Below are 22,327 nucleotides of genomic sequence, written 5' to 3' on the forward strand. Positions count from 1 at the left end.
ATTGTAAACATTTAAATTTTATGGTGATAATTATTTTTTAATGTCAGTTTTTTTTTATAATGAAATTAATTTCTATCCATTTTTATTTTATTCAGTTGATCTCCTTGAGTCATTTTATCCGAAATTACATTCACCTCATAATTATTATACCCAATTGTCGTCGACTTTCGTGTATTTGATTCAGAATTCGGTGAATTTTCATTTTGATTTTTAGAAGACGTCGATTCTCCCTCGCCCTCAGCAGATGAACTGCTCAATTTTCTCCCTATAACAAATTTTCAAATTGATAATTAGAAAATGATGTTTTTTTAAAATTACAATTCAAAAAATTACATAAATAATCACAAATAGATCCATTGGTACTAAAGAAATTAAAAAATTTCTGTTTATTTTCTGTAGGCATATTATACAATTTACGTTTACACAGTGAATTATTTTTATGATTTGCTGTAAATAAATTGTAGATTAGTAAATAATTTAACAACTGTTATGTTTAAAAGTCAAATCTTCTAGTAAAATATTATTTACTATCATTTATTTTATCATTTTTTCGCTCCAACTTCAAAGTTATCGAATATATTCCATATTTATGGTGTAAAATTTTATCAACGTCATTGTAGTGCTTGAGTCGATACTTTTGCCCACTGAATATCAATTCTTTTTGCATACTTTCGAGCCATGTTTGCTGATGGCCTATCACTGAACCCGGGCGGCAGATTCGTGCCCAGGCAATAGCTTCTTTGGCAGTCATTTTATAATGTTTTATTAAATATGCACAAATTAATGACCCAGTTCGTCCTAATCCCGCCTAAATTTAAATAAATTTTTTATTTAATTTAATATATTGACAAAAAATATTCTAATATGTATACATCGTAGTCTTTTTATAAAAACGTCTAAGTATCAAATGAAATACACATTCTTATGTGTTTAGTTTTGTTCTCGACTACCAGTTCTAAGCCTGCTTTATTTTTTATGATTTTAAAGGTCATACTTATGTCTTAGCGTAGTAGTCATATAATGAATATAATTATTGATTACATATAAATTTAAATAAAATTATTAAATTTCAATTTTTAAATTTCGCGCCAAGGTGGCGCTACTGCGCGTTGCTGCATTCAGCGTTCAGAAATTTGCTAAAGTGGGGGTGAAGAATCAAATCGCACGATCGGTTGCTTTGTAGCAACTGACGGTTCGATAGCGACAGTCAGTATCATCGACAATGGCAGTTGTAGTCCAGATCCTTCTTTACGGTTAAATTGAAACACAGTACTGCAGTTAATTCGCGGTATTGTCTATAAAATTTATTGTTCATAATAATTGTTTAATTAAAATGTGTAGTGTTTGTAAAATTTAAATTGTGTAAAGTGTCAGTGTTGTTGTTGAATGTTGAGTGTTCAGTGCTAGTGAAAAGTGTTGCGAATTGCTGATGCTGATGACTTCCAAGTTCCTGAGCCCAATCATCTGGCATCGTCTGGTGGGAAATAGCAGTCAAGTGACGTTTTTTAGCTGCGGTACACTTGGAGCAATTTAAATCAAATCTCCAAGTGTATTTGGACACCCTTCTGCATATTATTTCTCCACCAAGGTTTGTTAAAACACTTGCGTGTTTTTTTTTTAATTTTCAAAATTCTTTTATCATATTCTGCTGCCATTTTATTTTAACGTACGATTTCATTTTTCTTCAATTTCTAATAATTTATTTTTTGAATATTTAAATTTACCGCGAAATTAATGAAAATAATTAATAAATTTTTAATGAAAATAAAAATTTACGAGTATATTTTGTAATCAAATTAATATAATTATTAATATATAGAAATTTTCATGAAATTATTAAATTTCAATTTTTAAATTTCGCGCCAAGGTGGCGCTACTGCGCGTTGCTGTGTTCAACGTTCAAATTTTTACTAAAGTGGGGGTGGGGGAATCGAATCGCAAAATCGATTGCTGTGTACCAGCTAGCGGTCCAATAGCGACAGTCAGTATCATGCATAATGGCAGTTATAGTCCAGATTTTTCTTTACGTTTGAATTGAAATACAGTATTGCAGTTAAGCCGTGTAAAATTGTGAAGTGATTATAAAATTAATCTTTTGTTAATTTAAAGTGTGTAAAGTATCTGTGGTGTAGTTAAGAGTTGAGTGTTTAGTGTTAGTGAAAAGTTTTGTTGCTGATGCTGATATCTTCCAAGTTCCTGAGCCTAATCATCTGGCATCGTCTGGTGAGAAATAGCAGTCAAGTGACGTTTTTTAGCTGCAATACACTTGGAGCAATTTAATTCAAATCTCCAAGTGTATTAGGACACCCTTCTGCATATTATTTCTCCACCAAGGTTTGTTTCAACACTTGTGTGTTTTTTTTTTAATCTTTAAATATTTTTTGTCATGTTCTGCCGCCATTTTATTTCCACGTACGATTTTAAATTTTCTCCAATTTTTAATAATTTATTTTCCAAACTTGTCTATTTTTTTCTATTTTTGGTTTATCGTTTTGAGAATTTTAACGGAGGCTTATATATACAATGAGATGTCTGGTACGAAATTCAAATAAGTGGTTAAGTGGGGGAAGTTGTTTGGATTCAGTAATTGTCGATTGAGGGGAAAAGACTTATTACGAACAGGCTTATGGCGGGTAGTCGACTGTGACAATTTTATTGAATTTGCAAAACAATTACTTTCCAATATTTTATTTATTAAATTAAAAAAATTTTTTAGTAACTAGATTTATGTAATTACTATAAATAGTTAAAAATAATTTATCTATTATTTTTTTTTTACCTTGCAATGAACTGCAATTGGTCCATTAGTAATCTCAGCGATGTACAAAAATTGACAAAGAACTTTACGTGATGGTACACTTCCATCAGGTAAATAAATGTCATAATGATTGATTCCAACTCTAGTGAATCTGAGCAATCAAATTTAAAAAAAAAAAAAATAAAAAAGTCTTTTATGAAATACATTTTAATGATTATTCTAAAGATAATTGAAAAAAAATTGATACCTCGAAGAATCATAAGATTCTTTGTTCAATCTTATGATTGTATTTACATTATTTTCTATAAAATAGTCATAGTAGTGTTCCGGAGGATGGTAGGGAGTTCTCGGTTCGGTGCTCGGACCCGTGAATGCCAAAAATTTTTGAGGCACGATCCAATTTAAATCACCGTTCTTAACTTTCTCATATTTTTCATATTCAGATATATCAAAATCATCGAAATTAAAAAATCCAAAAGTTACTGCTTTGTACAGAGCATTTAAACAATCTAGATTAATTAAAAATTTAATTGCAATTAGAATTGCTGGTCAGAATTTAATGGAATTTTACATATCACCAGATAATGATAAAAAAAAAAAATTCAGGTAATTTTTTAAGAGTTACAGAAAACTAGTAAAACTTGTATTCTCATATATTTCATATGTTAAATATAAGTGTCAATTTAGCAGACATCAGAGAAATTTAAAATCATAAATAAATAGAGTAAATAATTTTAAAAATAAAATTAAAAAAAAAATGCGCATTTAAAAAATTTTTTAATTAATAAGTGCATTTTTTATAAATATTTTTTTTTAATTATTTACTCTATTTAATTATAATTTTAAATTTGTCTATTGTCTGCTACATTTACACTCGTGAGTTAAATTTAATTTTTCTCTGTAGCTTTTCAAAAATTTAAATGGAGATTTGTCTTATCATTGTCTACTAATATTTCAAATTTTATTGAATTCTAAACAGGAGTTTTGAAACCGACAGTTCATTTACAGAGGCGCCTTTGAAAAAAAAAAAAAATTTAATATCCTAGTGTTTTTATTTCTATTGATTTTTTTTTAAATCCCTCGTTTTCGGAGCGCACGCGCTCGGATCAGCGCATCACTCGTTAAATTATTAATTAAAATTTGTAATTAATTACCTTGCAATCGTAAACGATAAATAGAGTGTCCCATTGAAGCATCTTGGAATGGCTTTAATGATATATTACCATCTACTAGCGATTTATGTGCATCCTTAGGATATTTATTTAAATATAAAATAGCATACGATGTTATCAAAAACGCAGCATTTGCTTTTTTCTCATCATTTTTAACACAATAATGTACTATTTGTTTATGACGATTACGTGAATTATTTAATATTTTATTAACTTTAAAACAATATCTAAGTAAATATTTAAAAATCATTTTTATCTCAGAATACTTTCAACAATAAGATAAAAAATACTTTACTTGTACAGGCAGCCAAGATTTAATGGACCAAAATCATTATAAAAATTGTGGTAAATAAATTCATCGTCGGTATTCAAAAATTTAACATCTGCTATATTTCTCGGTACGGTTTTACCTTCTATTAAAATTGCAAAATAAAATTTATTTACAATAAATTCGGCGATATAATTTATATCCGGATGACTTTTGATGCTGTTTAAATCGCAATTATTGTTAGCAGATTTTTCATGAGAAATAAATTCTGATATTTTAGTTGAATTGTTTTTTGGAGAGTCGGAATTTTGATGATAAGCCATTAGGAATTTTTAATTTTTTATTTAACATTTAAATTTATATTTTTGAATTTACTTGGTGTCACTTATTTTTAATTTTGAAGCTAAAATATTTTATTTAATATTTTGTAAACGAAAAATTTTGACAATTTTATTTTAAACCCAAATCAAGACATTTTTATTAATTTAATTACTCACTTCTGACTGCAGATTGTAGTTTTCTTTTTTTTTTTATTACTTGTTAGTAGCATCTTAATTGTTTTACTTAATACAAAACATAATTCGTATATATTTGAGGGCATTTTCAGATAATACCTCCCACTTTTTAAAATATTTCATAACGAACTGTCACAACTGCATTTAAATTTTATCAATCAATTAAAAAAAAAAAATAATTAAAGCATTAATTGAAAAAAGGACAACGGAGTTGTAATTTCGTTGAGATATTAATTAGAAAAAAAATTACTGACAATTATTATCAATTCAAAATTAAAAAAAATTTTTTCAATAAATTTCAGCGAAATCTTTATCTCAGTTTTATAATTTGAATATTAAAATTTTTTACGCTAAAATTTATCTAACAAATTTCGTTTAACTCCTGGTTGATAATTGTAATTTTTTTTAAAACCTATATCTCAGCGGAATTGCAACTATACAGAAATTATTACAAGAAGTAGTCTCAATAATTACAGTTTCAAACAATGATACTTAAAATTGTATATACCAGGGCCAGTTTTCGCACCACAAAACTAAATTTTCTACAGGTCTTTTTTTCGTGTAAATTGTCTTTTCCAATCAATTATATGACTGTTGATCCGCCGATAATTGATTCAAACGACAATGCATGTAATTTTATTGATTACACATGTTAATATCCCTCAATAAATTATCAGTTAAATATGTAAACACAAACCTATGTAATAGTAATGGACCCTTTCTTGGTTTTTCATATTGCGTATGTGTAATTACAATAGTATGTTAACACACACACACACACACACACACACACACACACACACACACACACACACACACACGCGCGCGCGTACACACTTGTGATGGTACTGAAAAAATTATCTAGTGTAATCAATTACTACCGGAATTATGTACTCTTAGGATAGTTTATGTACTACCAAATTTTATATCATTCGATCAATTGTCATTCAGATCAATTGCGTCTCAAATCAATCATCGTTGGATCAATTGGTCAGATCATCAAACGTGGCACCTTCCAATCAATGCTTTAGTTTCTTTTTTTTAATTAATTAATAAAATTTTAATACAGTTATGACAGTTCAGTCATTGAATATTTTAAAAACACTGGGGGATATTGTCCGGAAATGTCCTTAATTGAGTTAGTATATTTTATTTTACTATCAATTTATGATATTTTTAATTATCTAAATTATAAATGAACAGTAAGAGTATTGAGTACAGAGGAATAAAATAAACCATGATATATTTTAAGGGTTTACATTGCTTTTATTTACTTATACATACTGAAAAGTCAAACGAAGATGCAATACAATCATTTATGCACAAATTACAATAATTATTTAATAGCACTAAAATTGAAATCCTTCTTTCTTCTATTATGTAAAAAGACATAATTAGAAAGCCCCGGTTTAATGCGTTCATAAGTATAACTTAATTCTTTTTTTTTTTATTTTTATTTTATTAATGTACAGAATTTTATTAATTTAATTATACAATTATAAGCCTAAATAATTTAATGACGGTAATTTTATTTGTTGAACAAATTAAATATGATTGTATTTTTATTATTAATAGATTTAATGATTTTTATTTATTTAAGTATACATGAGAGAGAAAGTCCCAGACAAAAATAATTATTTACTGGCCGTAAGATCCACTTGCTTATAATAAATAGATATAATTATTAAATATATATTTTTATAACTTGAATGATATTATTTATATAAAAAGAAATAAATAATAATAATTGATACAATGAAAAAAATAAAAAAAAATTAATTAATTGAATAGAGAAATGAAAAATAGAGATAGTAAGAGATAAAGACAAATTAGCAAATACTTTTATGGTTTTTCTTCTCTATTCCTTTACTTAAAGTCTACATCAAGTTAACATTATATACGATCTTTAATTAAGCCATTTAATTATTTGGTATAATTGCATTCAATTATTTTTATTTTCCCATGTTAGGAAAATTAACAATTCAAATAACACCATACTATTATTATTATTATTATTATTATTATTATTATTATTATCATTATTCAATTTATAATTATTACATACGTTAATATATATTTATATATGTATATTTACATGCGAAAATTTATATCGGCTATTAAATATAAACTAATGATTGGTTACATAAATTCTTAATCATATATTGCTCCGCTTTTTAATTTTTACTTCACTTATCAATTTTATTTTACACTTTTTTGTCAATTTTTATATTAATGTTATTTTACTAGGTATACATTTATATATATTTATTATATATATGACCTACAATCTATCAGCAGAGATACTCTGATCATTAAATCAAATTACCATCAAAATTTATGTCTCACTATTTTTATGTCTCTTTATACAAATTTTAGTATACGTATAATATTATTATTATGATAAATTAATATCTAATTTAATTATTATATCTGTGTATTATATTTCCTATGGTCAGTACGCGATGATAAATTTAAACATTAAGTTAAAAAAAAATATATATGGCTAAATAGATAAATAGTATAATTTTTTCTTTGGGAATTCTAGATCCGCCTTTCGAACACAGAGAAAAAAAATTCCTTGGCTCAAGAAAATTTTTTTTTTTTTTCATTTCATAATAAAAAATTTTTCTTACGTCAAGAAATTTTTTTTTCTGTGTATTCTTATTATCTGAAAACTAAATGCCGTTAATAAATCGTGGAAATAAATCGACAATTACTTAACGTCACTAGATAATAAATAAGAACATTAATACTCTAAATAATTTTTTTAATCACAAGTACATTTTTAATTACTAATTCTAAAAGTCTAGTCGTTCTTTTGGAATTAGTAATTTTTTTGTTTGCAAATTTTTTTTGCTTCTACTTTTTCAACTCCAAAAAAAAAACTTTATCGACTCTTTCATTTTCTTAATTTTTTAAATTTTTAATAATTATTTAATATTTTTAATTTCGTATCCTAGTAAAATAAAACTACCATTAATTACCAAACGTTTAATTAAATATTTATGGCTATATATTTTATATACATGAAATTTCTAATTAATCAATTACTAATTTAAATTTACATTCGCTCGTATAATAATAAGAAAATACGGATTAGAAAAAATACTATGCACAACCGATGAAGAAAAAAAATAATTAATCAACCCGTAAAGTGCACCAACTCCCTTAATAATTGTAATATATAATTACAGTAAAAAAACATTTAACTCAGATTAATAGAAAAAAAAATATATAAAACAAAAAAAAAACAATTTTTTTAAATTCAGTTTTACAAACAAAATCCAAGCTATCAAACAATAATATAATTAATCATAATTATTATTTTTTTTCCCTACATATAAATCTTACAAAATCTAACGTAATACTAATTATTATCTATTTAATTTAAATGCCAAAATTCCCAATTCGATAAAAGAAATTTATTTTTTTCTTTTACTGTCACATTGAGATTTTTTTAAAATTATTATTTGTAAGGCACGATCGTGAACGTAATGGGAAACCGTAATTTAACCCAATAAATTCTAATAAATAATTAATTATTATATTTTGTACAAAATGAAAATTCATTATATATATTTTTTATCAACTACTAATTAGTCAATTGATTAATTAATTAATTATTATAAATGTTAAACTTAATCATGGCTTCGATTAACGCCAAGTAATTTAGCAGCATCATCAGCAGATGCTTGAAGAACTTTATCAATTATACTTTTGTCTCTAATGCCGAGTAAATTTGATATCAAATCATTTTCAGTGTCTGGAGTTGACTCACAATTATTTATATGTTGATTGTTTGTTAATTTACCAGTCAATGTTGTCAATGATTCATAAGGATTAAATCTACTCATGAGTCTACTTGGCGCAGCATCACCGGTGGCCACTGACGCGACACTAGGCAGTGACATTCTGTCTTGTAGGCGCGAGGTATCGCCTATTATTGGTGATGCCATCATTAGTTGTTGGTGTTGATGACTTCGGGGGGTTATTGTTGGTGGTTGGATTGGATTTGTCTCTTCGTCGCCACTTGTACCCACGTATATTATGGAATCAGTGGACTCGTGTTTCTTACGGTGACGGAGCATGCTGTGCTTTAGGGTAAATCTGCGGCAGCAAATGTCACATGAGTATGGTCGCTCTCCGGTGTGAGTTCTCATATGACGTCGGAGATCTTCTGCTGACCAGAAACGACGCATACAAAATACACACATCACCTGAAATAAATTTAAAATTATATATTAGTTTTTTTTTTAATTAAAAATTGAAATTTTTGTTGATAGAAATTCAAAATTTAATTTTGTTATGAAAAAAATTTTAAAATTGAATGGCGGGAAATATATTGAAAAATTGAAATTACAAAAAATTACATCAAAAAATTAAATTAGAGAAATAATTAATAGATTTCAATGTCAAATTTTAAACTTGAGATAATTTTTTATTTTTGAAAAATTTTAATAAAAAAATTAATGCAGAAATAAATAAATTATTTTCCAATAAAGTTTTCAGAAAATTTATTGATTTTATATGAATTGGTATAAAAGTCATAAACTTTCAATTTTCCAAAAATTTTCTCAGACAAAAATTAAAACCGAATCGCAGAATGGGTCGCAATTTATTTCTACTGAATTTTTCGGTAATTCTTCAGTATAAAATTTTGTGAAAAGTTCAAATTTATCTCAAATTTCGATATTCGACTGATCGAACTTTTTTTAATTTTTTCCACGAGATTTAATTGATTTTTTTTTTATTTGGTATTAAGATTTCACAAAATCCGACTGGTTGGATTTTCTTCTCACACGAGAATATAAAAATTTTCAACAACAAAAAAAATTTCGAAATTAATTGATAAAATTTTTCACATAAATTTTATCAATCCACGACATTAAACAAAGCAATGAAGCTCAAAAAAAAAATAATAAATGTCATAATCTTTCATCAGCAAGACTGTAGGCTTGAATTTATTGACAAAAAACCGCCGAGATAAAGCCAAAAATAAAAATACTTATTATCTCAACAAATATTTACCTTTCTGTTGGTGTAATCAGGAAATCTTCCACGTTTTTCCTCGCCATCGCTCAGATGTTGATGATGCAAGTGATTGTCTTCAATATTTTCCGTGTCCATATCCAAAGCGCCTTTGGCAACAAGCAGATCCCAGGACTCGCGATGATGGTCTCTTATATGGTCAAGACAATCTTGACGGTCAGCGTATCCGCTGTCGCAAAGATGACATTTGAAAGGCGAATCGGATGGTCCAGGTGAGGATCTAGGTGACGGCCGTCGTGATTTCGATGTGTCATTAACTAGTGAGTTAATAATACTATTTGAATTAGACTTGACATCAATCATCGCTGGCGCTGCTATTAGTGTTGATGTTGACGTCGGTATTGTCGCTCCACTATTAGTCTCCATCGTGTCTGAAACACTAGACGAATGACTTTCGTAGTCGCTCCGTTCATTTTGTTCATTACAAGGTGCCGGACTATTTTGTTGATCCGAATTTATTTCACTGGTTGGCGTATCAGGTCTCGATGATGATTTATTATTATCATCATGCGAATGTTTAGTGGCCTTGTGTTTCTTTAGGTTTCCAAGTGTCGAGAATGTAGAACTCGGACAAAGATTGCATTTGTAGGGTCTCTCTGGTACATTTCTCGTCGCAAAAGTATTATTATTATTAATAGTCGCTACTTCTTGAGCTTCTGGTGATGATAAATTTCTACTAATAACACTACCAGTACCCCCACCAGCACCAGTACCACCCGCACCACCACTACTGTACTGTAAATTATTTATCCCAGTATTAGATTTATGTTTTCTCAGCAAATGACGGTCGCAATTTGATTTTGTTGTAAATAATAATGGACAGTAATCACATCTGTAGGGTTTTTGTCCAGTGTGAGTTAAAATATGTCTTCTTAATGATGATGACCATGGGAATGGACGTTCACAATACGGACAATGTACGCGATTTGGTGCCATAGAATATGCCGATTTCTTCTTCTTCTTTTTCTTCTTCTTCTTAATCGATTTAGACGACGACGAATTATTTGAATTTACAGAATCGGATTTTTCATCACTGCCGGAATTATTGCAGTCACTTGTTGACGCAATTAATCCTTCTTCGTCACTCATATCCTGCGGCCTGAATTGCTGATACTGTTGCGACGCATTGTCTAGTAATTCCGATACACTGGCGAGATCAGCGTTGCCGTCTTCGTTTTTTATCTTGCAATCATCGACGTCTTTGTCGTCTTCTTCATCTTCCTCATCCCCATCTTCGTCATCGTCATCATCCGGCTCCATTTTGCATTCAACTAGAGACTCGATCCCACTTTTATTTCCATTCTCCAAAGCCGATTCTTCACCGTCATTATTATTAGCGTTATTATTATTTTTTCCAGTACTTTCTTCCAATTTACCTCTTAATAAACTAGTCGACCGCTCGTCACTGCGACGCTCACCGTCTTTATCACCCGCTGCCGCAGCTGCGTTCTCATCAATTATCAGTTCTTCATCAGTGTCATTGTCATCATTCTGATTGCCTTTTAATTGCTGGGCAAGAATCGCGTACTTGACGCGGTCAGAAATCGGACGTTTGTCATCAGCGTTCGGTGATGAATGTCTTACTTTAGGAAGCCTGGATGTTGGATACGGCTGCTGAGTTTGTCTTACAGAGTAACGCTTGGTCCGCAACATGGTTGGAGGATAACTCGGAGGTCTTCCGCGTGTCGAATGACCACCGCGCGGTTTCTGGCACCAGAATTGCGGATGCTGCTGCTTGACATGTCGCTCCATGTTGCTGCGGAGTGTAAATCTAGCGGTACAGTGATCGCAAATAAACGGTCTCTCAGTGCGATATCTTCGCTGTTTTTGTTTTCTAACGAGCACGCCGTTTTTGATGACCATTTTTACAGAATTTGAGGACCCGCTGTTATTGTCCACCAACCGGTCACGCGGGCTAATTACACTGGCGCCACTTGTCGATGGTGTTGCTGCTAATCTTGAATAATCATTAGCTGATTCATTGATTGACTGCCCAGTTATGATATCGCGATTTTGTGGATACGCTGGAGCTGGTGAAAAATTAGATGACGATTTATTCAAACGCGACTCAATTAAATTACCCCCGCTTGTTTGCAATCCGCGGACCAATTCTTTCTGTAAATTTTCTCTCATAGCAAGATCCTGATTAAATAAATGAGCATTGAATATAAAAGGTGACAACATACTTGCTGGTGGTGTTGGGAAACCAGCGTAATTTCTGTAGAGCAATTGCTGGGCATTTGCATAAATAGCTTCGATAGAACTCGATGAGTTGCCCGATTGTCCGGCTTTTAGTAATGCTTGGGTCAGTAAAAATTGATTGGCATCAAATAATTCTTTGCTACTTTTGTTGTTATCATCGGATGATATACTTGTTGTTAAATCTGATGAATTTATTTCACGTGATTTTTTACTAAGATCCAATACGTCCATTGATAAATCTAGAGGTGCATCGTCTGTTGTTGGATTGTTTATGTCTTGACGTTTGAGGTCAATTGGACTAGCCTGTATTATTCTTTGGTGTAAATCAGCAGCACCACCAGTAGATTTGGTTTCACTGACTAGAGACTGATTATTATTGTTATTATTATTACTACTATTATTATTATTATTATTACTATTACTATTATTATTATTATTATTAACATTATTATTATTATTCATGTGTAATGACACACTACCATCGGAAGATCTTGAATCCTGATCGTTTATTTTAACAAAATCTGATTTTATTAAATAATCACGCGGATTAACTGACGTATTGTCTGTCAGTCTGTGGGTCAATTCCAGAGGATGGTGATGATGATGGATTGCAGCAACTGATGAACGTGAAAATAAATCAGATTTATCATAATGACTTATTGGATTAGGAATCATTGTAGGGATTCCCATTTGTCGGAGTCTCAATGTCTCTTCAGATAACAGCAAATCTTGGGTTTTATTTTCCATTGGATAGTGCAATTGGTGTTGGTGATGCTGATGACGTTCACGTTGTTGATGATGATTACTACTATTATGATGATAATGATGACTGTAATAATCATCTCTGTCATTTGACAACGAGGTTGGATACATTAATGATTTACGTGTGTCGTCTCTCATAACACGTGGCGATGTTCTGTCAATATTATCATTCGTTGAATCTTCATTTGGATGATATATCAAGACGCTTTTTATTTCCTCACGTGTTAATTTATTATGACGATTTCTGACATGTCTTTCACAGTTGGCTTTTGTTGTAAATGCGTAGTTACAAAGTGAGCATTCGTAAGGACGGTCGCCATTGTGGGATCTTAAGTGACGTACTAATGTCGCTTTGTCTGTTGATGTGTAAGGGCACATGTTGCAAGGATAGGGCATACCTGGACCGACTCCCATGTGTGCGCGATTGTGTCCTTTCAAAGCCCGCAGGTTTGGAAATATTGCGCTGCAAAGGCGGCATGGAAATTCACCTTTCAATTTCATGCGACGAAATTCAGCCGCAAATGCGTCCTGAGCTTCTTCTTCCCCATGATATTCGGAGTTTGCGGTACCTGATGACCCGGATGAACAAATTGCTGAGTTTAATTTTACCTGATGATCTGGGGTACTCGTGTCAGAACGCGGCAATATTGGTCCTGATGTTACTGAAATAATACTCTGGATATCAGCGAGATCTTTGCCGCCTTCTTTGGACTCTGTATTGTTATTATTATTGTTATTATTATTGTTATTGTTATTATTAATAGTCAATGCTGATTTATTTTGTAAATCTAAGCCAGCAAAAAAATCATTACCTTTAATTTTATCGTCTCTCAATTTATGATTTTGATAATTTAAATTTCCGCAGTCAATTTCATGTGATTCTAATGCTGATTTACATGGAAATGCGCGTAAACATTTTGAGCATAAAAAAGTTGCACTTTCACCAGAAGCTGGACGATGAACTAATTGTTCACAAACAGCACGTGCTATTGCTGGAAATTTACCCGATGAAAAATCAGTGAATGTTAAATCATTGAAACCAACAATTGAATCTCTTATATTTTTATTAACAGACATAATTGATGGTGTTGTAATTGTTGATGTTGAATTATTTTCTTTGTAATGCTGAGTCATAAGACGATGCAAATTAAATAGACGTGAGTTTTTTAATTCCGGATGATATTTTTCAAAATGTAAATCCATTGATGTACTCGATGTAAAATTACTCGCTTCGCATATCGGACAACTGAGTGAATTTTTATTAACGACATTTACTTCATCATCAGCATCATCATCTTCATCATTATTGTTATCATTATTATCATGATTGTCATGATTTATTGAATCATTTATTGCTGTTTTATTATTTATAAATAATTTTTGTTTTTTAATATTATTCTCAGCAATACTGTCATCAATTGTTATATCAGGTCGTTTTCTTTTGGCGCGAAATTGTGATGATGATTTACTATTAATATCTTCCATGTCATCATCATCATCATCAGCATCAGCATCAATATTATTTATTTTGGCAATATCATTATTATTATATTCATCAACGACATGACGTCGTCGTGACAAAGGTTGCTCTGAGTCACTACTACCCTCAGAATCGGTACAACTATTGAGTGGCGGTGATGATACGGCATCGCGGTGTATATTTCTTAAATGACGATTCATATTACCGCTGGTGGTGAATGCCATTTCACAGTATTTACACTTGAATGGACGTTCACCTGAATGTACTAGCACGTGTCTGTCTAATGAACTTGCTGAACTCAGTACTTTATGACAAACACGACAGGAATAATCTTCTTCGCCGCTGTAATCGGTGGTACTACGAGGTGAGCTGTGATCCCTTAAGTGATTTGTTAGCTCACGGGATCGTGGCAGTACTAGGGAACGAGATGGAGATGAATTGAATCCGTCTGAATGCTCAATCTATTGTATAAAAAAAAAAAATTAACAAATAATTAGATGTTTTAATTACGCAGAAAAAAAAAAAAGGATTTCTTGAGTCAAGAAAATTTTTTTGAAGACAGTTTTTGGGAACCGAGTCAAGATTTTCTTGAGTTAAGAAAATTTGTCTTGGCTAAAGAAATTCAAATTTTATCCCACAAAATTGAGGATTTCAAAAGAAAATTTTTTAATCAAGAAAATTTATTTTGACTGAAGTTTTTTTTTCTGGGATTTGTTAAAATTTTTTATTCACTTAAGAAAAATCGTAATTATCGATGACAAAAATTAATAAAACTTTTTTTAAGTCAAGAAAATATTTTTTTAACCAGACGTTTTTGGGAATCAAGTCAAAATTTTCTTGAGCTAAGAAAATTTTTCAACTAAAGAAAATTTTTGATCAGAAGAAATTTTTACTTTATATAAGAAAATTGAGGTTTTCAAAAAAATTTTCTTTAATCAAGAATATTGACTTTGAGTCAATAATTTTTTGTTTTTGGAATTTATTAAAATTTTTATTGATTTAAAAAAACTAATAACTACCGATAACGATGATGCTGCATCAGTTTTGTTTTTTCTAAGTCCTTGATCTGTTCCACTTTCAATGGTCACTGCAATCATAAAAAAAACCCCCATTATTAAATTTATAAAAACTTTCCGGGATGGAGAATGCGGTTAAGATTTATCTTAAAATAAATATAAATATGATAAAAAATTCCATTAAATTAATAATTTGGTATTTCCAAGACATTAATAATATGATGGTATTAATCATTTAATGATAGCTTTTAAAACAAAGTATAGATTAACTTCCAAGAAAAAATCAATTTATTAATTGATAATTAAAAATTTTGTGATGAATATTGTCAAGTGAGATGACAAAATAGCTTCCGGGTAATTTATAATTGCCATAGAATATAAGAGAACATCAGGTAATATAATAATAACCAATTGATTGTTATTTCAGATAACATATTATAGGTTTTACGATAAGACATGACGGATATATTTCTCTTCAAGTTTCTTATGATCATCACTACTCTTATCTCCTATAATACAATCACAGACAAATTATCGTCTATTGGTATTAAAAAAAAAAAAAAATAATAGTCTATCCCAATGTCAGATATTTTTTTTTCAGAAGTACGTATATGAGAAACTTGTTTACAACTTCATTACGATAATAATCAAAATCTATACTTACAACGCGTTATATTTGTGTTAAAAATAATTAATTATTTATTTATATGATTATTTAAATAAAAAAATAATAATTACAAGATAACTTTTTGACGTAGCCCGGAAGCTAAAACGGAGATGGTTAAATCCGGGACAATATAATATTTTATTTTATCAGTACATTATTATTATAACCTCAGGCAATACTTTTTTTTAACCACAAACGGATATAAGCCGCGGTTTTTTTTTTATTTTTTTGTTTTTGTTTTAGAAGGCATTTAAAAATTTTCTAGACGTTATTTAGTCGCATTGCAAAAAACAATAGATTAAATAAATTTTTTTTTTTTTTTTAGTTATTATTATTATTGTTTATAAATATTATATTTTATTGTAGTAATAAAATTGACCTATTTTTTAATTACCAATTAAAATAATAAAATAAAATATTAGTATAATTATAATAACAATAAATAATATAGTAATTAATAATATTATCGATTGTATTGCTGAGAATTGACCCAGACAAAACATTACAATTTAACATTGTTCTTATATACAACAAATGTATATATGAGTAGATCGATTAGTTGTAAATTTAAATAAAAAAATTTACTATAAAAAAATAATTATATATTTATGCGCTCATTGGAAAATATAAATAACGAAAAAGTACAATAGCTTAATAAAAAAAAAAAACATAATTTAATGAGAACTAAACAATAATCTCATAGTTGTACTCTCGAGTATCTCTGTCGTCACAGGTGTAATATAATTGTACTGACAGGTGATTTTATATGCATTCTTACACTACATTACTAGTGTAGTCAAGTGAATAAAAGTACGCAGCTCAGCTTAGTCTACACTACACTAGACTAGTTGTTCTTTTTACGGATTATTATTATGGGAAAACGGGTTTGGCACGAGTAATGCAACCACATATAAATATATCAGTATGTACCACATACATTTTTAATATCATGATGATGATATTGTGGTACTGCGGATGCGTAACGTGCGAAATTTTGTACGCAATTTTACGTAAGTTCTTACGCATATGCGTATATATTTCTATATTAAGACATTAATTAATTTTGATAAATTACACAGCCGATTATCCAGAAAAATAAAATTTTTTAAATTACCCGCGACTCCAGAATTAATTTTTGCGATAAATAAACTATTGGATATCGTAACCTTGGATTTATCATGAGGATCTTGTTGGTAACCCTGCGCTTGGTATTATGGAGAACCTTGAAAGTGGAACTGTTGTCTCTCGCAGGAAGAGAAACGTCTTGTGTCTTTATATATAAGTTATATACATTTACTAAAAAGATTGCTCACACACGTGGGTATAATTCAAGAAAGGCCTTTGTAACATGAAATCTCCATCTTCATCACCGGAGAGCATCTTCGACGTTCTCCCCATATTCCCATACAAAAGTTCTCAAGTCGTAAAATCCTTATAATTCACCGAGTCACTTTTTTTTATAATTAACAAAAAAATTTTACAATTAAATTCATATCACGGTAATAATTATTTATGGTTACAATGTTATTATTATTATTATTTGGAAATTAATTTAATGGAGAAAAATTCGAGTAAAATTAAAAAAATTAAAGTTACGGAAATTTTAAAAACTGAATACAGAGATAACACACGCGCATCTGCAATGAAGGATGCTGCGCTGTATCAAAGAGAGTAGGGATAAATATGAGGGCGTAACCCTGAATATAAACTCCGATTGGTTTATCATCATCTGAAAGTTTTTCATCTCGATCTAAAAGTAACCATTAGTCGTTAAAAACATCCCGCCAATGCCGCGTATTTCCGCCAATCATGAACCCTCTTTAGTTCCCCTCATCATCATCATCGTCATTATCATCATCCATGACTCGTCTTTTTCTCTCACGACCTCACAGCCTCCCCTTGCCGCCCGCATCTGCCGTTGTTAAAAAAAACTACATCGTCCTTCGTATCTCGCCCGCACTTCCCTCTTAATTCCCACTTTTCTCTTCTGTATGTTCGTATTATCTTCTTCTCTCTCTATATCCTCCTTCTTTTCTATCAGTATATATATACATTGCATTACATATTAGCTCTGTCCTCTTTCCCCACCCCAGACAATTCTTTCTCTGCTCGGCGGGTTACACCCACACGACACAAGTGAGATAGAAATAAAAATGGCGATTGGCCCGTGTGTTTCGAGAGCTGTAACCCTGACAACCTTGGACTTACCCACCTGGAACCCCCGTCCATCCCTCGTACAATTTAACAAGTCTACTACAGACATCTTTATGACCGTAAAGATCCCACGAAATAATAATATATATAAATATATTCTACAATATAATCTTTATAAAATTTATATAAGAGTCCATACACAGAAAAAAAGTTTTCGACTGAAAGTAAACGTTCTTAAGAAATTTTTTTGAAAACCTCAATTTTTTTGAGATAAAGCAGAAATCTCAGGACAAATTTTCGGTTCAAGAAAATCCTGACTTGAATCACGAAAACGTTTGTCTTTAAAATATTTTGCTGCGGCAATAAATTTTTTCTGGTCCAACACAAAAAAAAATTTTAAATGTTGAGTCAAGAAAATATTTTAAAGACACGTTTTCGGGATTTAAGTCAAGACTTTTTTGAGTCAAAAGAATTTGTTCAGAGATTTTTACTTTATCTAAAGAAATTAAAGTTTTCAACAAAATTTATTGAATCAAAAATATTTACCTTCAGCCAAAAAATTTTTTTTCAATTCATAATAAAAAATATTTCTTACGACAATAAATTCTTTTTTGTATACGTTCACTCTTGACTTGTAAAATTGATCGTCTTGAAAAATTAACAAATATTTTAATTAATTATTTTTAGATATAAGCTTATATTTTTGTCTTGACATCAAGAGTGATAGAGTAATAGCATTGGAAATGTCAGAAGATGACATAGTTATGTTAGAGGTTGAAGGGTATATATATATATATATACACATACATACACACATAAGTAGATGAAGTAGAAAGGTGCATACATTTAAAATAACATATATATACACGTCTATCTATACGAGGATATAAATATAAATATATAACAAATGTACAGGTCATATGTTATCACATGTGGACGTAGCACATTGGTGGTTATATTCTGTTATAAAGCTCCAAGTTGAAGAACTTCAACTATGATCAGACATACGTGGCCCAACCGAGTTTTTCCGCATGTACCTGACTCCAAAGTACTTGCTCTACAGCTTTACAGCTATAAATTCTTAAAACAACTACTATATACTCATGCCAAGCTTAGAATCAAATCATGTCCGTTATGAAATTATTCGATGCAATATTTAGCGAAGACGGAGAAGGAGAGACGGGGAGTAGAAGGGGGAGGGGGCGAAGGTGCATACAGGATAAACTTCTATTCGCGATATTATTTAATACATACACGTCATATTTAATGTCGATTTAGGGCTCTGATGAATTTGCGATAGGATACGTCGCGGTGTCAACTTTCGACACGTGCCAGGGACGATCAACTTACAAATAAGTAAAAAAAAACTTTTTTAGACACGTCATTTGTGCTGGATGTATATATTGATGATGTGGGTTTTAAATCACTGGTTTATTTTATGTAGGGGTTGAAAATAAAGGGAGTGGTTTAGTTTAGTTCTGATTTTTTTCAACGTTTCGTTCAAAGCCACGCCTTTAATCTCCGTGATCTCATCTCTTATTTTTTTTCTTAAACATTCGAGACTTTGATGTATAAAAATAATAATATACAGATGTATATATATATATATTGATGTTTATATCTACGATTGATATAACTTATCAAATCTAAATCTTATTTTCATCTTACGTAAAACTCCGCTCCAACACGAATATTTATTTATTTTAGTTCATGCTCATGAGAATATAAATTATAAAAAAAAAAAAAAATAATAATAATTCATATTGAGATAAAAAAAGATCTTTGATGGCCAGCTTATACTTTTTGTTTTGTTTTGTTACTGTATCTGACGGATCAACTTTAGTCTTTCATCTCCAGTAAATATTCTCAGAATTTCTCTTAAGAATTTATACTGTGATTTTAAAAATATAAACAAAGACTTTATCAAAGAAATTTTGTTTTTTATTTGATGTCAATTGTTGGAGATTAAAATATTTTTAATTTTAATTGATAATGATTTTGGCAAATGGTTAATATTGAAGAATTTAAATAAAATTTTAAAATGTATCAGAATTTCATGAGATTAATTTACTATGGATAAGAAAAATATGAGAAAAATATATGAGATTTAAAATGCTAAGTGAGCATAAAATAAAATAAATAAGACTTTTACTCATCTGCAGTTTTAATGCAATTATGAAGAATAAAACTCCAAAAGCTATATAATATACATATATCTATATCTATACATATATATGTATATATATATATATATATATATATAGAATTCAAAATAAAGCCTTAAAATCACGTACTTAGACTGATCTTATTGTTCTCTTATCAATAATCGCTGCGAGACATCATCAAATATCTATCTATACATATACATCTATATATATTTAATATTCTTAATCATCTGTACCTAGGATATGATAATATATAAAAATTATTACAATTATTCCACACATAGATCAGTATTACAAATGATCCTGAAGCTAGTAGACAATTATAAATTTTCGAATTTTTTTTCTACCAAATAAATTACAAAAAAAAAAAAAACTAAAAATATGCACATGTAGAGAATTAAAAAAACTACAGGTGCAATTTTTTCAACTATTTTTAGAAAAAATTTTAAAATTATAAAACGTCGCCTAACTTCAGTACCATCATTATAAATATAAAAAATATGAAAACATACCATTAGTCGTGCAATCCATGCCGGTGCAAACACTCGGACAATTAATCCTCAATACAAGTCATAAATACACAATGCATTGTGAATTTACACAGTTTCAATAATACTATTAAAAAAAAAAAAAAAAACTATATTTAATTACACAATCACTAAAAAAAAATATTCACAATTTAAATGATCACTAAAAAATCCACAGATGCACGAAAAAAAAATTTATCTTGTTCACAAGTCACAAAATATATAGTAATATATATATATATATATATATATATAAGTATGTATATATATGAGAGTTAATGATGAGAAGACGCAAGATGTCTTTCACACAACTCTCCGACGAGAAGTGACTCTCCTGACAATTTCTCTCAACCTGCCTCGATTCGATTCAGACCTCATCTCTCCCTCCAGTTTGCCAGACTACTCTCCGCTATCGGTCGAGGTAAACTCCCCACTCTTTATTTTCAAGCTGTATTGCAACCAAATGAACGGCCAGAGAGCTGGCGCTGGCTCTGGCTCTGGCAATAGATCGGCGAGCGAGTAAAGCCCAACATACACGTAGTAAACCCCTTACCGCCCCCACTCCATCTTCACATGGGCACCAGCAGACTACTGACTGCTGACTGCAAACTACAGACAATATACAACACACTTTTATCATATGTTGTATATATATATATATATGGACGTATGTATGTATGAGTGTGTAAAACTGCGGCTTATGGTTGTGTTGAGTTAAAACTTTACTCCCTCTACTGACATTCAGTTAAATGTTCAATCCCTACCCCTACCTTGGGTACCTGCACTCTGCACTGTGGTCTGGGGATCCAGCAACAACAGCAGCAGGAGCAGGAGAAACAGCAGCCGCAGATACCCAGCATTAAATACAGCCTTCGAATAGTGTAGCTGACCTTTATATGTATGACTGCACAAACGGACATACGTTATTAATATTAACTATTTTTATTATTATATATATGTATATATGGGTGTGTGTATGGTTGCGTGGGGCTGAGGGGAAGGGAATAATTTAAAGTTTGCTTATTAAGTAAACACTTTAAATTATTCATCCATTTGCTAATCTGATGATTGATAATTTTATTTTTTAATCTGTAAGAGGTTTTTTAGAAAAAGAAAAAAAATGAATTTGACACTTGTTACCTGATATTGTGTAATTGTATAAATATATAAAAATTTAGAGGATTTAATTTTATTATGATTAATTCGTATTTTTGGTGATGTAAAAAATATGAGAATAATAAGGAGAAAATACTTTAAAAGATTTATTATTGCGGTTATGATATATATTTGATATGGTTAAAGATATATGGATGTATACATTTTTAACGGTTTTATAGTTTCACTGTTTTTATGTATATTTATATAGACGCACTCTCTCTTTCTCGTTATTATGGCTCACTCGCTTTGTTCATGTAATACACCAAGAGATAATTATTGATTTTTATGATAAGCAGACGGAAGAAGCGTGATTTTTATTGTATATATATTAAATATATATAGTAATATTATTGCTTTCAATATACGCGCAATGCATTTCCGCATTTTTGATATATGAAGTTTTTTTGAGATTAATTATGTTATGATATAGGTGC

The 22,327-nt window shown here is 29.8% G+C and overlaps 2 protein-coding genes across 3 annotated transcripts; both read right to left on the reverse strand.

Annotated features, from left to right (window-relative positions):
• Positions 1-87: 87 nt before the first annotated feature.
• LOC103574177 (dual specificity protein phosphatase CDC14AB-like) lies at positions 88-4,521 on the reverse strand. Its single transcript, XM_014441567.1, has 8 exons — positions 4,226-4,521; positions 3,913-4,157; positions 3,006-3,267; positions 2,780-2,909; positions 529-808; positions 334-447; positions 151-265; positions 88-103 (listed from the first exon to the last, which is right to left on the reverse strand). Exons 1-8 carry the CDS (start codon positions 4,519-4,521, stop codon positions 88-90), a joined length of 1,458 nt encoding a protein of 485 aa, XP_014297053.1.
• Positions 4,522-5,972: 1,451 nt separating this feature from the next.
• LOC103573953 (ras-responsive element-binding protein 1) lies at positions 5,973-21,202 on the reverse strand. 2 transcript variants are annotated; one of them, XM_053739862.1, is made up of 5 exons: positions 20,721-21,202; positions 15,226-15,293; positions 13,539-14,667; positions 9,742-13,439; positions 5,973-8,930 (listed from the first exon to the last, which is right to left on the reverse strand). In XM_053739862.1, exons 1-5 carry the CDS (start codon positions 20,737-20,739, stop codon positions 8,352-8,354), a joined length of 5,493 nt encoding a protein of 1,830 aa, XP_053595837.1. In that variant the 5' UTR covers positions 20,740-21,202; the 3' UTR covers positions 5,973-8,351. The 2 variants fall into 2 exon arrangements, with proteins under 2 accessions (XP_053595837.1, XP_053595836.1); XM_053739861.1 differs by having other exon boundaries at positions 9,742-14,667.
• Between the last annotated feature and the right edge of the window lie 1,125 nt (positions 21,203-22,327).

Source organism: Microplitis demolitor, chromosome 6 (genome assembly GCF_026212275.2).
Source record: "Microplitis demolitor isolate Queensland-Clemson2020A chromosome 6, iyMicDemo2.1a, whole genome shotgun sequence".
Lineage (NCBI taxonomy): Eukaryota > Metazoa > Arthropoda > Insecta > Hymenoptera > Braconidae > Microplitis > Microplitis demolitor.

Coding starts and splice junctions, on each gene's coding strand:
- LOC103574177 (XM_014441567.1), bottom strand. CDS start 4,521: ATGGCTTATCATCAAAATTCCGACTCTCCAAAAAACAATTCAACTAAA. Junction 3,268..3,912: donor TTATCGTTTACGATTGCAAG/GTAATTAATTAC, acceptor TAATTAATCTAG/ATTGTTTAAATGCTCTGTAC. Junction 266..333: donor ATCTATTTGTGATTATTTAT/GTAATTTTTTGA, acceptor AATTTGTTATAG/GGAGAAAATTGAGCAGTTCA.
- LOC103573953 (XM_053739861.1), bottom strand. Junction 14,668..15,225: donor ATGCAGCATCATCGTTATCG/GTAGTTATTAGT, acceptor TTTATACAATAG/ATTGAGCATTCAGACGGATT. Junction 8,931..9,741: donor CTGATTACACCAACAGAAAG/GTAAATATTTGT, acceptor AATTTATTTCAG/GTGATGTGTGTATTTTGTAT.